Genomic DNA, 17,624 nt, shown 5'->3' with positions numbered 1-17,624 from the left:
GCTGTTTTCAGAAGGAAGACAAAGCAAATCACATTTACCTTTTCTCTGGGCACACATTGCTCATCCAGCAGCTACACAGAGTCTGATTCCTTCTGCCTTTTGAGGAACTGCAGATTTCTTTGATCTCTCTGGCCTAACCTCGATTTAATTTATCTTTCCAATCATTTGTTCCTCCTGCCACTGTTGTCAATGTCAATACTAATGTTCTCAGGAGCAGGAGAGTCATATTTTGTGTACTGTGAAAGGCTCCTGCAATAAATGCTGCAGTATCTAAGCTGTAACCGTTGCCTTTTTGTCACTTCTGGGAATTGGGATTGATCGAATGTCACTTCAAACAAAGTTGAAATTATTGTAGAAGGATGAACACCTTGTCTTTATCAGTAAAGAATTACTTACATTTGAAAACACTGTTTTATCCTGTTTTTCAAGAAATGTCTGAGCTATCTGTTAATTTCTGGAATATTTTTATCTGGAATTATTAAATTCAATACTTACTAAGTTTGTATGCTTGACAAAAATATAGTGTTTGACTTTTCTAAAACTTAGTTGAGAAAAAAGATGGCAAGGTGATTTAGACCCTTTATGGGAATCTGAGGAAAACCAAAAACAGGGGCTAAAGTCAGATCAGGAAATATCCCTAAAGGGACAAGGCAGAAGCTGCTCAGTATGGCTGAGTAAGAATGTTCTCCTTATTTTACTTTTATATCTGGTTAGTTATCTGCAGGGTGGCAACATTATAAAATTAGTGGGAACAAAATGTCAAATCATCCAAGTGATTTCTCCTGGTGCATTTTTTCAGTGCTAGGACGACTTTTGGAAGGTTGACAAAGGAAATAACATGGGCAGTGGCATTATACCACAATATAATGAAATGGGTATGTTAAAAAATAAAAAAGCAAACTAAGGAAATGCCTCAAACCAAGTCTTTGCACAGAGTCAATAGGAGTAGATTTAGGACTGTTACCTGCTAAAAAAGAGTCCTAAACAAAATGAGCTACCTTTTATTAAAATTCCAAGAAGATTAATTCTTACTTCACTGGAAACTGAATTGATAATTTAAGCAGTAGTCTGTAAGCATGTGAAATATGCCTTGAGATCTTCAAATTATTTTGCAAAGAAAGTTCATGCCAAAGCTGCAAGTTTGAAGGCTGTGATTAGACACTTGGGGAAGTGTAGCTGTTATTATTTAAATTAATAGCAGTTTTGCAACTCCATTCTGATCTATTAGCTCACAGCATTTATAGGATGCTGAACAGAATTTAAAAACAAAAAAATAATGGCATTAGCTTTGGGAAATCAGAATGTGGTGCCAGAGACACTTGGGTTCTTCAGGGCAATGCAGCGGAACAGTAACAGTCCTGACTCTGAGTCTGCAAGTCAGTATGTCTGAATTCTTTAAATGTTGGGGATTTTTAATAGCTAAAGCACAGGATTCTGTACCCAGAAATTTAAATTTCTTTCCTTTTTTTTTCCCAGAGAAGAAGCAACAATTAATTTTTTTTTTAATTTAAATAGAAAAATTTAATTCTTGGTTTGTTGAAGGTCCACAGAATTGGAGGTTATACTGATAGAATTCTGAGGTTTTCTAGGAGACTCAGTTTAACTGAAATAAGTGAGTGTTTCTGAAGCACCTTGAGATCCATGAACAGCAAACTCCTGGACCCTGCCATCACAGACCTTTACAGCAAGTGAAGAAAGTGGTTTTAAATGCACAGTTCTGGAGCACTTTGATTGCCCAGGGATTTTTAAACTACAGCCATACAATGAATCCAGGAGATTGTTCCATTCTCCTACTGGCCAGAAGTTTATGCTGACCACAGAGAACATTATTCTTGCTATTTTCAGGCCTTTAGACAGGGCTCTGTCCAAAAGGAGACCTTTTCCCAGATAAATGGAAGCTGTGCAGTGTGAAATCTGCAAATATTCTTCTGAGACATTTCACAAAGCACAGCAATTTAATTTTTTTTTCTGCCATTAAGATTTAATCAGGCTAGTTGCCAAAAGGCTTTATGGTTAGTCTTCCAAGTGATAGATCTCCTCAGGGCTAGGATCCCTAAATCCTTAGAACAAATTGAAGAAGCTCTTCAAAGTGATCCAGAGCAACCATTCTCCAGTGGCAGATGTCTCTGTGAAATTAAAGCAGTATTGGTTCAAGTTCAGAAGAAGATTAGGAAGATGTTGAAGTCAAATTTAGCAAGGGAAGCAGATTTTCATCATTTTTACATAGAAGGAGACATCCTTCTCTCAGGCCCTTACAGGCTGGTTTGGGGAGGGTGTTGTACTTGCTTTTCACAGAGTCTCCACAGGCTCATTGTTGCTTTTGTAGCTGCTTCTTCTGAAAGTAAAAACGTGTGCTCTGTTTGTTTAAGGAGCTTTTCATAAGGCAAACAAAACAAAAAACAAACAAAAAGAAAAAAGAAAAAAAAAAGAAATTATATTGATTCTGTGCCCATACATTTTCCAGCTCCTGAACAGAAGGGGACTGAAACAGTTTATAGTGAAATCAGAAAAACTAATAATGGTAAGTAAGCTAGTGAAAAATTAAACACTTTAAGGAAGCGTGTGTGGAGAGGTTAGGGATAAATTTGTGACTGAATATTTTATAAGATAATATTTAGACTGAATATTTAGAGCATAATTGCCATAATAAAGAAGAGCTGCAAGTCACATTGCATAGGAACATACCAAAGTGCAGCTACAAAATCACAGAAGTTGATAAATTGCATGACATCTTCATGGCGCCTCATAAATAAAATTAATATTTGTAACATCTACTTCATCAGCCCATTTGTGCTGGATCTGCTGAATATTTGGGCCATACATCTGGATCTGAATCAAAATCCCTGTTAGGGATCTGGATTCTAGGTCCTGTTATCTCAAACTGCTCAAGAGGAACATTTGTCTCTTAATTGACCATGTTTGTCACATGCTATAAAATATTCCATTTGCTGTGGGTGTAACTCCAGCAAATATCTATAAAGCCCCCAACAACAGCCTCTACAAGCCTTTACAGCAATATGATCATTTCAGCAGCTCCTCTAACACAGACCTGTGTGTGGGCAGTGGCAGCTTGCTGGCAATTACTGTCTGTAAATGTTCTGGCACTAATCAGTTCAGAGACAGTGGCTTAAAAGGTTATTTCATCATAGATTGTCAAAGTCTGAATTGGAAAGGATTTCCTCTGGTCTCTTCATGTTAGGAAGTCTAGATTTGTAAATATTAGGGCTGCAAACCATTCATATTTTGTCCCCATTCAGGCTTTGTTGTGTGCCATTTTTAATTTTTGATTGTGATTTAAGTTTCTATTTTTTCTACAAGGCATTTCCCACCTCTGACATGATATATCCCTAGGGAATCTTTTAGTGTGAGGGTCTCCACGTACTTTAGAAAACATTACTTAATTTTTCCTTGTTAGGACTTACATGGCAATTTTTATCTCCATTTTACAGCTGAATAAACAGAGAGATTAGGTCATGCATTAAGGCAAAGTGTTTAGAGAGTGACAACAGTGGCAAAGGAATTTCAGAATCCTTGGTGCTGTGCCTGTGTGGTGTACTCATTTTTCACAGCCTTGCAGTGAAAATCAGAATATCTTTCACACTTAAGAGTGTGGCCAGGCATTTCATGCAGGACCACCAAGAGAAAAAACACAGTTTATTTTAGGGCTGAGCCTCAAGGCCACAAATGTTCTGAAATGTTCTCCAGTGAGTGTGAACTGGACCTATAAAAAGCTGCAGAAGCTGCTGTGTAACCCTCACCTGCTCTGGCCAGGTGTGAGGGTGACTCTCACACCACTCACCAGCCCTGGTTTTTTCTGGTACATAACAGAGGATGTAAACTCCAAGCTGGTACAGCAGAGCTGAAATTCAAAGAGCACTTAAAAGGCTGTAATACCATAAGGTGGGAACTGCAGTAAAATGGGATATGATTGAAATTCTGAGCTGAATTAGCCAGAGATTCTGCAAACATCCCTTAATCTTGCAGTCCACCTGCTCTTTTAGGCATAACATTCTACAGCTTCAGTTATTCTTGGAAACACAATACCAGTTTATTGTTTCAATCACGTCTGTTTTTCCTGACTGATACACAGGAAAAGTGTTTCAATTAGATAAGCAGTGCATCACCCAGCAATGCAGTGCTAGGTTACAGTTAATGTAACACTACCTTGGATTTTTCATAGGCTGTGTGATTGTGGGGTGGCAAAGTGTAAATGCAGTGGATGATGCCTATGAAACATTTTGTCTATTTTAATATCTATTAATATAAGCATATTAAATTATGCCAATTGTGACAGATGTTGAACATGACTAGTGGGTGCAGAAGTTGATTTGCCATTCTATTCTTTGATATTTTTGAGCAAAAGCCCAGGAGTACAACCTGCTTCAGGAAGGCAATGATTCAGACAAACGTGTCCTTGGGGAAATCACATGAGTTTAGGAACTGGGGTCAACGACACAATTTGACATATTTAACCCCTAAGACCTATGTAACATTTTATTATTATTTGTTTGTAGATAACTATTGTGGTTTAATTAGAATTGAGTGCTTCATAAGCAATTTTGTCTTATGAAGGGGTTGTCTGTGCATTCCAGAAATTGTGTGCACTAGAGGGGAAGCTGAAGGACACTCAGTAGTTGTTATGTCTGAGGCAGTTCTTTGTGACTGAGCTAAAACATTTTTGCTCTTCATTCTTCTGACAACTCTCACTGCTATCCCCAGTAAGGCAGATACCATAAGAGGAACCAACTCCTGTATTTTGAGTTCTATAGCTGTTGCTATAGAATTTTGTTGTTATTGAGTTCTATACCTGTTGCTTGCTCTTATCTAAAATCTGCACCGTGAATCCATAGTGCTGATAATGCTCTGAGCTTTCCCAGGCCTTTGGCAGTGTGCTGAGCATCTGTCATTATGCTTTTTCTTTTTATTTTCCTGGTGCTGGCTATGTTATCTCCTGCTTCCACCATCTGAGTGCCTCCACCACACTGTGGCTAAGACTCCCCATCCTCCCTGCTGTGGTGTTTTCCTCGTTCTCAGTGCCAGGACTCAGGAGGTGGTTTTACATTAGAGATAGACAGAAACAAACTGTCAAATGCACATTTAACTCAGAAGACCTGCATGTGGTTAACTACAGTTAACTCATTTGCAGTGGGAAAAGCAGGTAATTTGTGAAATTCCATTCTAGTCAGATATGTTTTGATTGAAAGTCAAATAATGTCAGTCTCTGGTTGGTTGGATGCTGGATTTCCTCTGCTGTAATGAGAGTTTAAGGAGGATGCTGCTCACTTTGCTCTGCAAGCAACTGTGAGATAAGAAGTTGTCCTTGCATTGTTATTGAAAGATTAGTTGAATTCAGAAACAAATTTGGTGTTCAGGATGTTCACACGGGCATTGTTTTAAAGCCTTTTCTAGAGCAATGGGCTGTTACTTTAGTATTTTACATAAAATACCAAAAACTTCAAGCCTCAACTTTAAATCAGACCTTACATCCAAATGGCAGTTTGGAGAATGGTCAGTTAGTGCCATTCAGGTCAGTAACAGCTTTGTGTAAAAGTTCTTCAGGTGTCACTATGGGACACGCAAGAATGCAAGCACACCATGGTTCTCCAGGTGAAGGAAGAAAGGGGAAGTTTATTCTCTGACTCCAACATTTATAGTTTTCCAAAAGTGACAGTGGATTGGAGGGTGATAGGGACACCTCTCCAATGACCCTGGTCAAACCAGCAGTCCATCAACTTTCTCCTCCTCCATAAAAGAAGACAAAACAATCAGTTATTTACAGAAAGTGTCTGGAAAAGTTCACCACAAGAATGTCCATATCAGAAGGCCTAGACGATCTTAAAAAACCAGGGTGGCATTCAGGCTCACCAGGATGAACGAATTTCCTTAAAATCCTGCTTTCTCTGGTTGCTCTGTAAAAAGGGCAAAGCATATTGTGAGTCAGGAATACCCAGCCCAGTTCCAAAGTTGCTGCTTTTTGTTCAGAAAGAAGTGATATAGTCTAAAACTTAAGCAAAACAGGCAATTGTCCAAATCCACAGACTGCCAGGAACGATAAAACGGCTCTGACCCTGCTGCCTCCCAAGCCTGTGCTGGATCCAGGCTGGCAGCTCTTCCTGAGGGAGCCTCAGGATGTCTCACACGAGTTCAGCTGCCTGGGTGGAGGCTCTTTCAGGCATGATTTATTTCCATCACACCTTTCATCTTCCCAAGAGGCAGCAGGGGCAGGAAGCCCAAGCATCTCCATGCTGGTTCTTTATCTCAGCTCCAGCCCTTCCCTCAGTGTTGATCCCAGTTTTGGGGATTGCACAGTCCTGTTCATGTTGCTGAGGAGAATTAGAGCCAACTCCAGCTCATCAGATTTCCTCACGTTTTTCCAGGACACTTCCTGTGGAAGATGATGTTATTGGTACATTCTTTCTCCTTCAGTGAACTCTGTCTTTGCTGTGTGTCAGACCCAAAGCCAGTGATAAGCTTTGCACTGATTTTATGTGCACTGGACTGAGCTCACTGTGGCTTATTGCAAGATAACAATTCCCAATTTCTTATTAGGAAAGTGGAAATCCAGCAAACAAAATGCAGAAGCAGCCTTTATGCTGCTAAGTCTGGAAAAATGAGTTGGTCACTTTGGAAGCAACTGCAGCAGTGGGACAGGAAATTCTGAGTCCTACAGCAACCAACAATGTACTATGGAAAAATAAATATAGCCCAGTGGAAAGAGGCATGAGAAATCCCCCTTGCATTCAGAGGGTTGGAACAAATCTATTTGAAATCAGCTCTAGCAATCAGGAAATCTGCTCAAATACTTTCCTGCTACTGAGCCTCAGGCTTAACACCTACATCTTAGCCAGAATAATTTCCCACTGAATCCTTTTCCAGCATAGGAAGAACTCAGGGGTCTGGGGATTCATTGTGCTGCTCAGAACTCAGGTGTTAGGGGCACATGGTAGTTGCAGGCAGTCCAAAGCCAGGCAAATAACTTGTCCTCTCTCCAATATAAAAACTCTTTGGATCTTTGGATTTCTAGACATATTCTAGACTCATGCCTGGATCTGTGAGACGCTGATTCCAGAGCCAAATGCTTACAACAGCTTCAGCCAAAAATCAGGCAAAGCCAGATGGTTTCAGTGAGGCACAAATATGCAGGGAGCTTCTGACCTTGCTTGAACCTCCAGAGCAGAGCTGGATTACGTGCATGCCCCGTGTCAGAGCTGTTCCCAAGCTGCCTGCCAAGATTCCCTGATGGAAGCTACTGCTCCAGTAAAGGCCTTGGCAGCACTTTGTGTGTGTCTGCAGCTCAGCACCTTTGGTTCAAGGTCTGACATCTTGGCTTCCACCAGGGCTGGAGGTGCCTTGGAGGTGGGTTGACAATTGCAGCTGTTTAGGCACATATTCTCCTCTCCATAACCTCTAGCAACAAGAAATGGAAGAGCAGGTGGGGGTGACAGTGTCTTAAATTCCTGCTATATGTACTCCTTCGTAAATTTAAATTCCCATCAGCTAGAAGCAATACCAAGAGTTTAGATCCATCAGAAGTCCATAAAACCACCTGCCTTTTTTAGACTTAGGAATATTTTAGAAATTACCAGTATCAGACCTTCAGCTCTGATTCCTTTCACAAAACATGGAGCTTTTTCTGTGTGTCTAGAATCCAGCATTTCTCAATTCCCCAGTTTTGGCAGTAAGGGAAAACAAGGTGTTGTGAAAAATCTGTCAGTTCTACAGTAAAACTAGTAAAAAAGTAAAACCACCTCTTTTTTTAAATTATTTATCTTTTCAACAAAAATGAAATAAAAAAGATTGTGAAAAGACTGACATGGTAAAGAATCAGCAAAAGCACTGTATCATTGTGCCTTTATTAGTGGCTGCCCTGAGTGGTACCTGGTAGAAATCAGCCAGGCTTCCACAGCACTTCCCTGACACAGAGTGTGACATTTCCTGGCAGGGCTGTGACACTCAGCTAGAAAGCCCCAGAGTCTGGATGTGGGTGACAGGTAACAAGGAGGCAGGATCACTGGCACTGTGACCTCCAAGCCTTGGGTAGCCAACATCCCGTTGTTTGAAGTCTGGAATTTACACAAAATTTCTCATTTCCTCCTTCCTGTGAGAACAATACATTGTGACAGAGACTAAATGACAGCTTGTTAATGCCTCACTTCATAAACCTTCTGTATGGTTTTGTCCACTTAAAGCCAAGCTTTGATGTAGCACTGGCTCAGCAGTGGTTTTGTTCAATTCTGTTGGTTTTCAGGACACAAAAATGCTTTTCTGTGTGTTCCATGTAACTTCTTCTTTTGTTTCCTAATGTCTAAATATATGTGGATCAATCTTGCCAAACACTGAGATCAATTTTATACTGAAATGAGAGTTCATGCACTGCTGTAAGGTGCTGTAGTCACCTCAGTTTTTAATTCTTTGCTTAGGTTAAAAGTTCTGGGTAGAAAACTCCAAATGTACCGTGCCAGAGACCTTCACCTGTTTCAGTTTCCTTGTTACTTCTGCTGGCTGACAAGGGAGTTTCTAAAAGACTTTTATTAGGGTCTAATAGTGGTATAGTGCTCTGCATAATGTCCTTCATTTAGTGATTTCAGGGAACTTCTCAAAATTTACATAAGTGTTCTGCCTATGGAAGGCTGATTTTTAAATTTGCTATTTAAAAAATACATAATTAGAAAAAACATAGATTCAGAAACTAACCCCCATTTATATAAAAAATACTGGGAAGATTAACCCAAGGCCCAGTCCAACCCCTTTTGTTGAACATTTCATGAATTTCCTTCACACAGCCTCTCTCCAGTGAATCTGATACACTTTGCAAGAAAATACCCTTCAAAATTCAGCACTTACTTTTGTCACCTGTGAAATATCTCAACAGAACATACAGATGAGCACTTTTAATAAGACTTGAGATCCTCTCCTAAAACTGGAGTTGCTTTGAGAGGGGAAAGAAATAGTTATGTTTTGGTATTTGAATGTATTCTGTGAAATTTCTGAATCGCTAAATCCACTTTTTTGGAAATAAGAGTATGATCCAGTCTTAAATTCACTGACCCTAAAAGGAAAGAGCTTGCTGGCTCTCAGGTTTTTCATTGGGAACAAGCAACTTTTTATTAATAAAATGTCAGGTGTCTTTGCTGTTATTTTAACAAAGAGGTTATATATAACAAAGATGTTATTTTTGCCCTGAAAATTATATCCTCAACTGGATTTCTGCAATACATTATTTTCCTGGCAAGGAACTGGATTAGGAAGTAAAATGCTGATGAGAACTTGCCTCTAAAAGGAAGACTCTCTTGTCCAGTAACAGATTGTGCCCTCAGTAGAGCCTTCTACTCTAGCACATGATCAGGGGAGCTGCCAAAGAGGTCCTGTTCAGTGTGGGCTTTGAAATGTCTGGTCTCACCCCTGTACTTGGAGTGAGAGGAGACTCCTCAAAGCCCAGAGCTTTAACCTCTAGATGTAGGTAGGAGTTTTACATCATTGCAAAGTGAACAAAAGGGTTGAAGTACCTATACCTGTATTTTCTGGAACATAAAACTGGTCACTCTGCAAGGTGTCATTTCATAATTTATACATTGTATTTTATTTTGCAGATTCTATGGAAAACAGGCATTCTGTAAGTATACATTTATGCAATCAGTTAAATACAGAGACATGGGTTGAGATGATTGTGCATCTGGTGAGATGGTGCTCAAGGGCTGATGTGGTTTATTTGTTGCTGGGACCTTTGCAGGACAGATATGGGGCAATCCCTTTGTATATATTTTCATGAATCAGGCTTTCAATCCTCTGTTTGTAGAATGGTCAGTTTTAGGAGTCTGTGGAAGGGGCTGGAGTGTAGGGGTGCTGGTGCACAGGTAATATCTCCCAGGAGATCATTATCACCTGCACAGCTTTGGGTCTGTGCCACCAACGCTGGCAGGGTGGCACGAGGTGAGAGATGGCTCCAGATGAAAACTGTCACCTGGAAATGCATCACTGGGGACAGAGCTGCTGCTCCAGTGCCCTCTGCCATCCCCAGTGCCAGTGACTGTGCCAGGGATGTGCCTGCTCACACACAGCCCCTGGGACTGGAATGCCCAAAGACTGGAATGAGCTCCTTCCTCAGGTGTGAGCAGCTGAACAAGCAGGGATGGGATCAGCCCAACTTGCAGAAGTCCCTTCTGTTCACTCTCTGGGGCTGTTTCCTCCTGGGTTTGCTTTTATCCACTGGTAGAGCAGGTAGGATGACTCCAAGGGCTGGCAGTAGATTGAGACCTTGTAAGAAATTTTGAAGGCAAACAGTTTTTATTGCAGAGTACAAAGCTGGGTCATAGCTGGGTCACAGAAGTGGGACTAACACCATCCATATATATGGAGGATCTCAGCTAAAAATGTGGAGTTTTGTGAATGTTCTGTGGGTGGTGAATAGCTTCATAGTGCTAAGAAGCCAGTGACAAAATATGGAATTTTTTTAAATAGAAGAAATCTGTTGAATGAGCTGTTCCTCTGCCCTCAGGAGATCTGAGAGGCAGGGAACTCACATTTCAGGAGTACTTTTATGAATGTTAGATATGCTATCAAATCCAACTCAGACTAAGCAGACGGTTGTTTTTTCTGCCACCCACTTTGTGACTTTGGAGCTTGTACTTAAAAAGAAAAAAGGAGAGACTCATAAATAAGATTCACAATAGCCCAGTCTACGTCAGCTCATGGCATCCATTTGAGTTTTGAAAGGCTCCATCAGCACTCTCCTCCCCATGGGACACACAGGCAGCCCATTGTATTATTTACAGACACTGGCAGTGCACTGAAGGTCACAGATTGTGTTACAATAAACAGACTCATATTAACATAGGCCAGGAGGGTTTATAGTGTCATTGTCTCTCTTAGTTAAAAGGTCTGTTTTTATTCTTTGCTCTCAGTTTTCTAAAAATATGTTGAGCTGAACCCTCCCCTGGGTTATACCAGGCATTCCTTGGAGGGTCATACAGAAGAAAGTTTGTCCCTGTCCAACACAAAAGAAAAAATGGTCAAGGGTGGCTGTGACAGACATGAAGTATAAGCTCAGGGAGGAGGTTTTGTCTTCTTTTTTTCCACAGCCTACATAATTTCTAATAAACACAAAGATGATTTTAGTTTTCCTGTGGCCAAAAGCGAGTAAAATATGTAAGTATAAGAAAAAGTCAGTGCAAATAAACTGACCACCCTGTGTGAATCACTTTCATAATTAATTGGGCCATCAAAGCTTGCTGAGCCAGGCAATCCATGAAGTAATGTCAGATGGAAGGAAGAAAAGTGTCAGCTGAGGGCAGTGTTTTCTTTGTGCTTCTTTTATTACTCTCATGTTAGCAGTAGAAGGGTAATAAAAGTAGTTATTCTGTAAAACTAATCTCATTTTCAGAAACACCCCAGAGCGAAGTCAGTTTTATAACACTTGCACCTCTTGCTCGAGTTTTCCTAGAAGCTGCCTTATTCAGTTAATGTCTGAGACATTGTCCCTCCTTAGCTGTACTGTTCATGTATTAACATAGAAACTATTCCTTTTTTTTCATTATTAGTGCTTTAAAGGACATAGCAAAAGAACAGTCTTTTCTTCTGCTTCTTAAATTCCCACTTCTGCTCCCAATAAAACCTGTGACAAAAGCAGCACCTCCCTCCCCAGATAAACCCTCTAAACTGGATTGGACAGATTAATTTTTTCATATATTTTCCATTCCCTGTACCTGTCTCTCAGCACTTTGCAGGCCACACATATGAACACAGAAGAGACTGGGAGCTACTAAGGTGCTTTTTAACATCATTTTCTTGCAACTGGTTGTTTTTCAGTAGCTCATTTTCACACATGTGATGTATCACATCACATAACTGTGATGTGTCTCAGAGGTTTGGTCCAAATGAGGAGCTGTTGATCCTACTCATGAAAAGGAAAATGCTCCTTATAAAGTGATCAAGTGGCTTAAACTTCCTCCCCAGCTGTTCTGCTTCTTGATAGCCAGATGAAGGGTTTGGCTCAGAGGTGAAGTTGCATTTGATCTGCTGCTCCCTTATTTGTGAGTGGAAGGAGCTGGGCTGCTCAGCTGGCACCTGAATCCCAGGGAATGCCACATGGATCATTTAGCTGGGGTGGCCTTCAAGAAACTTGTAGAATTCAACTCTTTTAGGAAGTAATAGATGTTCCAGAAGTGTGATACAAAGGAGCACAGCACAGAGGAGTATTTTGATAAGAGCTCTGTTTTCAGGGAGGATATGCAGCCTTTTTATTTCAGTAATGGTGGTGGAGACTCGTCAGATCCCAATGTCCTTTTAATTCCCTAAATTCCAATAATGTGCATTCCACTGCTCAGATAAAGTCTGTTAACATTCAGTTCTGCATTGCTCTTCCAGATGTCACAGGCAGAACAGAAAACTGCTCTGTGGAGAAGGAAGATGTAGCAAATCATTTTAATGGTTGCTAGTCCTGCTTTTGTGCATTTGCCCCTACGTAGTTTCTGTCAGAATAAATATAATCCAGCAGGGAAAATTAGGAGCTTTGCTTCTTCTTCACTGAGAGACCATCACAAAATTGAGTTCAGGCTTTTAGTAAACACTGTGTACTGACACAGGTGCATTGGAAGTGTTTGTATTATGTCAAGAAAGGTGAAGCATTAGAAAAATAATTAGTCAAAGTTTGAATTTCTTGAACTATATAAAGGCTCAGTTGCAGTACAGGTTGTGACTGATTTGCAGTCCAGAGTACTTTGAACCTGAATGTCTTGGAATTTTAGTCATTTTGAAAGGAACTTGAAGTTTTGTGTCAGGGGTTGTTTCCCTCCATCTCCTCTGTTTCAGAAATTTGTATCTTAAATGCAATCCATAGGAAGTATTTGCAAAAGAAATGAATTACTTAGAGAGGAACTGGGAGGAGGTTTCCTTCCTGAAATCAGAGCTGGCAATCTTTCTAAGTTATTTAATGGTCCCAGTTTCTGAAAACATATTGAAGGAAATATCTTGACAATGAGATAGCCACTTCGCCAAACACTAATTGGTATTGTGTCAAATTTACCTCAGCAGTACATTCTGACTTCACATCTCCTCCTCTCCTGCTCCCTCCTAGATGTGTTTGTGTATTTGTTTGTTGGGTTCTGTCCTAGGGGTTCAGGAGGACTGGCAGTACATGAGGACATTGTGTACTTTTAGTGCCTATTTGTCCAAGCTCAGCATGTGCCCTCTGAGACAGAAACCTGTACAATTTACATCTCTCTGCAGGAATTTCTAGGTGTTATTCAGCTACTTTCTCATCTTACTCAAGTGATCCCAAAAGTATTTTCGCAGTGTTAAAGGAATTCCTACTGCCAGCTCCAAAGGGGGACCTGGCCTGTGTTTAACTGTGCACAGTAACATGGCACAATAGTTTCAGACAGGAAAGGAAGATGAAGGATGTGTCCAGTTAAAATTGGGGAGGGGATTTCAGGCAGTCAGGATATGAAAAACAAGGTGATACTCTGAAATAAACACTGAATTATAAACCAGGAATTCCTCTGACTCATGGGGCAAATCCTTTGGGGGTAAGTCCACAAAAGGAACGAGGCGCCTCGGTGCTGACAGACTGAGCTGAGGTTAGAGGCCACCCCGTACCCTGAGCAGAAATTTGTTGGAGGGAGACTTTGGCAACCAACGCCAGGAAAGACTTGACAGCTGTGAATCCCCAGTGGACAGAATGATTTCTGTCATATAATGTAAAAACAATGAAGTTTGGGCTCTCTCTGTGCCCATTCCCACTGGCTGGAGCAGAGGGCTGCTCTGTCTGCCCTCTGTGCCTGCCAGTGCCAGGCTTTGCCCCTGGAGACCTCCCCTGGCACGGCTCCTGCAGGAACACAGTGTCCAGAATGCAGGTGCTGCATTGCTCCCTGTGAGACACGAGCCCATAGGGAAAGGTTTCCATTCTCCTGCACTGACATGGGGTCTGACTGTGGCTCCTAGTAAATGAGGGATCTGACCTCCAGGTGTGTTTAGTGCCAGCAGTTCCCTTAAAAATCCAACTTTTATCAGTAAGCACCCACTTACAGATGTTGGTAATTAACAGTTTTGGGGTCTGGCTTGTACTTGTTACTCTAAATCTCCCACTTTTTTTCTTTTTCTCTGATGAAGATAATACCAACATCTCCCCAGAGAACATGAGGTTTTATTAGCTCACTGTAGAGGGTTCTAAGGAATATGTGACAGGACAGAGGGTAGGGGCACAGCTATACTCACCCCATGTTTTTTTTCTCTTTTGCTCTTTTTGCCAGCAGAGAATATATGGGCATCCTGATGCTACCTAGTACAGTCACCTCAAAGATCAGCTGGGAGAAGAAAACAACACAAGATGGAAGATGTTGCAAGTGTTCCAAAGGCTTTGCAGCAGTTATTTATGAGTTTGCCAGACTCATCTTTGCAAAGTTTATTTCCTTAGGAGGAACAATAGAGATGTTCCTAAAGCATTTAATGGAAAAAAATTACCAATAAAAATTCTCATAGGAAAGTGGCTCTAGAAACCACTGACCCAGGTTCTCATCTGTAATTTCTCCTGCTAATGCAATTTTGCCTTTTTTGCCTCCAGTTCATCGTGCTCTAAGGAAACAGAGGGGGAAGTACATTTCTACAATGCAGCAACTACTGTGATACCAGTAGGACATAGAAATATCTAGGCTTGCTTTAAACTTGCTAAGTTGGTTATTAGTGCCACCACTGTGGCAGAACAGAGCTCAGCACAGCCTGGCCAGCCATGGATGTGCCTTGGCATGGCCTTGCAGCTCGTGCTGAGCTCCCTGTGCTGCAGCAGCTGGACTGCTACCAGGCTTGGAGCCAGCTCAGTTATAACCCACAGGGACGTGACACTGCAGGGAGGGCCTGAGGGAACAGTGAGCTCTGGGCTCCCCAAAAACTTGAATAACTGTTCAGAGGTTCAGACTTTGCCAAGTGCTTCTATCAGAGGCACAAACAGCCTTTATTCTTTGCTAAATTGCTTTTCCCCTTTAAAGTTCTGATGCTTGTTGGTTTATTTGATGTGATGGTTCTTCAAGAAATGATTGGCCATCGCAGTTATTTTGGGTGATTCTATGATAAGTTTTCATTGAGTGGATATAAAACACCCAGGTCAGTGAGTTTGTACCTGAAAATCCTGTTATGTACAATCCTAGTTCCTCTGATTTTATGAGAGATCTGAAGTTGTACTTGTGCCCAGTTTGTCCAGTATGGAATTCCATACCTATCATTTTTCTCTATAGCATGATAAACCACTAATACAGATCTAGTTTGGACACAGATGTAATCCTGCAGCCCATGTTTATCTCAGCTGCATTAATTTAAAAAAAGAACACAAAACAAAAGAGAAAAAATACTGTCCCCAACCCCTTAACCAGATGGCCTTTGACATTGCAGTTGCTCTCTTTTTCTTACTGCAAATTAAATTCCTACAACATCTGGGCCACAGGTAAGAAGGATCTCATTTTAATTAGAAAAATAGTAAAAAAGAGGCCATGGGTTTGTATAGAGATATATAATTACTGCTTTAAGCACTGCATCAAAGGTGCAAAACCAGCAAGAAACACAAAAGGGGCTTATATCCTCCATTCCAAATGTTTAAAATTTCAAGCTCCAGTTACTGATTAATATCTCTAATTTATTGTTCCCTATGCAAATGTTGTTTGTATCATGAGCCTGTCACAACTGACTGACTTCATAGCTCTCTTCTGTTGACAAATGTTCTTTCAGCATCCCACGAGTGTCCATGCAAATGCGTTAGTGTAAGAAATGTGAAAAGGTATTTTAATAAAGAAAACTCTGAACTGACCTTTGCACATTTATGTTGCAATGAATGCCTCTGAAGTTTTTTTATTCGTGATGAGCCACAGATCCATCATATGGATTGGGATTTGGAAGATGCCCTCTGTGCACAGATTCCAGGCTCTCGGATCTGGAGTCAGGAACCCATTTAACAGCAGGTAAATGCTCTTAATTACTTTAAGAACTGAGTGGGGGAGTGCTTGCATTCACATAAGTCTTTTACTAAATTGCAAAGGTAAAAGTTCCTCCACAAATTCTTCCCAGCCTTTGGCAAAGCTTGGGAAAACAGTGGGGTTTGGAAAGCTTCAGAATATCATCTGGGCATGATGGAGCAGCAGTGGAAGAATTTGTTGCTCTCTTTCAGCTTGTCTCTTGTCTGGAATAATCCTAAATGGTTTTGGATTTAGTTATCTAGTACAGGTTGTTTGCCCTACTGAAACGTGTGAACTGTCCATTTCTCAGAGTGCTGTGCACTGCTTTGAGCTCTTCTGTTTTGTCTTGCAGATAACAAAAATATTTCAGAGCATGGGACAATAATCACCAGTGAAGACAAGGTAAATGGGCCCATGAATAAACAACTACACAAGGAGTCCTGAAACGAGCATGTGCCAAACAGGTCTCATTATTCCATTGGAAATATTTGGGAAATAAGTCTAGAATCTGTTACCAAACAAATCAAAACTCAGACTACAGTTCAAAATACATTACTGAAAACAACAACAACAACAAAAAGGAGATTTCTGTATTGTCACCAAGTTGAGCTCAGCAAACAGAAGATGAGGTGTGTTGGTAAATATTTACTTTTTGAGCAGAGTAAAGGGATGGCACACACCCAGGTCCCTTGTGCCATTCCCTGCCCGAACAGTTCCATTGGGATGGCACAGCCCGGGTCCCTTGTGCCATTCCCTGCCCGAACAGTTCCATTGGGATGGCACACACCCAGGTCCCTTGTGCCATTCCCTGCCCGAGCAGTTCCCGCACACCCTGCTTGCACGCAGCCTGTTCGGGAGGAACCTCGCCCACCCCAGGTGGGGAACTGCGGATCATTTTTCCCATTGCCGAGCAGAGGCTTTCGAGGTGTCACACAGAAATGCCTGAACCGAGGCCCCTCCTACTCTCCACGGTTACTTTCCTTTTCCATTCACAGCCAAGCGGCACCGAGAGTTTCCCGGTGTAACGCGAGTCCCCGGTGTAATGGGAGCTCCCAGTGTAACACGAGTTTAACGCGAGTTTCCGGTGTAACGCGGGTTTAATGCGAGTTTCCCGGTATAACAGGAGTTTCCCTGTGTAACGCCAGTTTCCGTGTATAACGCGAGTTTAACGCGAGTTTAACGCGTTTCCCGGTGTAACGGGAGCTCCCGGCATAGCGCCGAGTTTAACGCGTGTTTCCCGGTATAACGCGCGTTTCCCCGTGTAGCGCCTGTTTCCCGGTGTAACGGGAGTTCCAGGTGTAATGCGGGTTTACCGGGCGTTCCCCGGTGTAACGCGGGTGTACCGGCAGTTCCCCGGTGTAACGCGGGTTTAACGCGAGTTTCCGGTGTAACGCAGGTGTACCGGGCGTTCCCCGGTGTAACGCGGGTGTACCGGCAGTTCCCGGTGTAACGCGGGTTTAACGCGAGTTTCCGGTGTAACGTGGGTGTACCCGGCGTTCCCCGCCCGCCTCCCCCCGACCGCCGCCACTCTTAAAGAACGCTGTCCTACATGCAGCCTAAACCTGTCCACCGTGGCTTCTTCCCCTCTCCCGCAGGGTAGTGAATTGTTTGTGAATGCTGGGGCACTGCTTTGAGCGGTTCCTGGTAAGTCTCAGCATCTATTTACTTTTCTGCTGAGTTCCACCTGCT

At 41.8% G+C, this 17,624-nt stretch overlaps 1 protein-coding gene across 9 annotated transcripts in view; it reads left to right on the top strand.

Annotated features, from left to right (window-relative positions):
- The window catches only part of PECAM1 (platelet and endothelial cell adhesion molecule 1), a 32,933-nt gene extending 17,144 nt beyond the window's left edge, over window positions 1-15,789 (top strand). For 2 of the 9 annotated variants that reach the window (XM_031060901.1, XM_031060898.1), the window contains exons 14-16: window positions 2,465-2,521; window positions 9,591-9,613; window positions 14,247-15,789. In XM_031060901.1, the coding sequence (XP_030916761.1) occupies window positions 2,465-2,521; window positions 9,591-9,613; window positions 14,247-14,279 (113 nt within the window). In that variant the 3' untranslated portion in view covers window positions 14,280-15,789. The remainder of the gene's footprint in view (window positions 1-2,464; window positions 2,522-9,590; window positions 9,614-14,246) is intronic. The other 7 variants (XM_005425751.2, XM_031060907.1, XM_031060906.1 and 4 more) reach the window with 5 other exon arrangements.
- The last annotated feature ends 1,835 nt before the right edge of the window (window positions 15,790-17,624 follow it).

This window comes from Geospiza fortis, unplaced genomic scaffold (assembly GCF_000277835.1).
Source record: "Geospiza fortis unplaced genomic scaffold, GeoFor_1.0 scaffold221, whole genome shotgun sequence".
NCBI classification, from domain to species: domain Eukaryota; kingdom Metazoa; phylum Chordata; class Aves; order Passeriformes; family Thraupidae; genus Geospiza; species Geospiza fortis.
The sequence above is the reverse complement of the archived record's forward strand: the minus strand, read 5'-3'. Positions and strand labels throughout refer to the sequence as shown.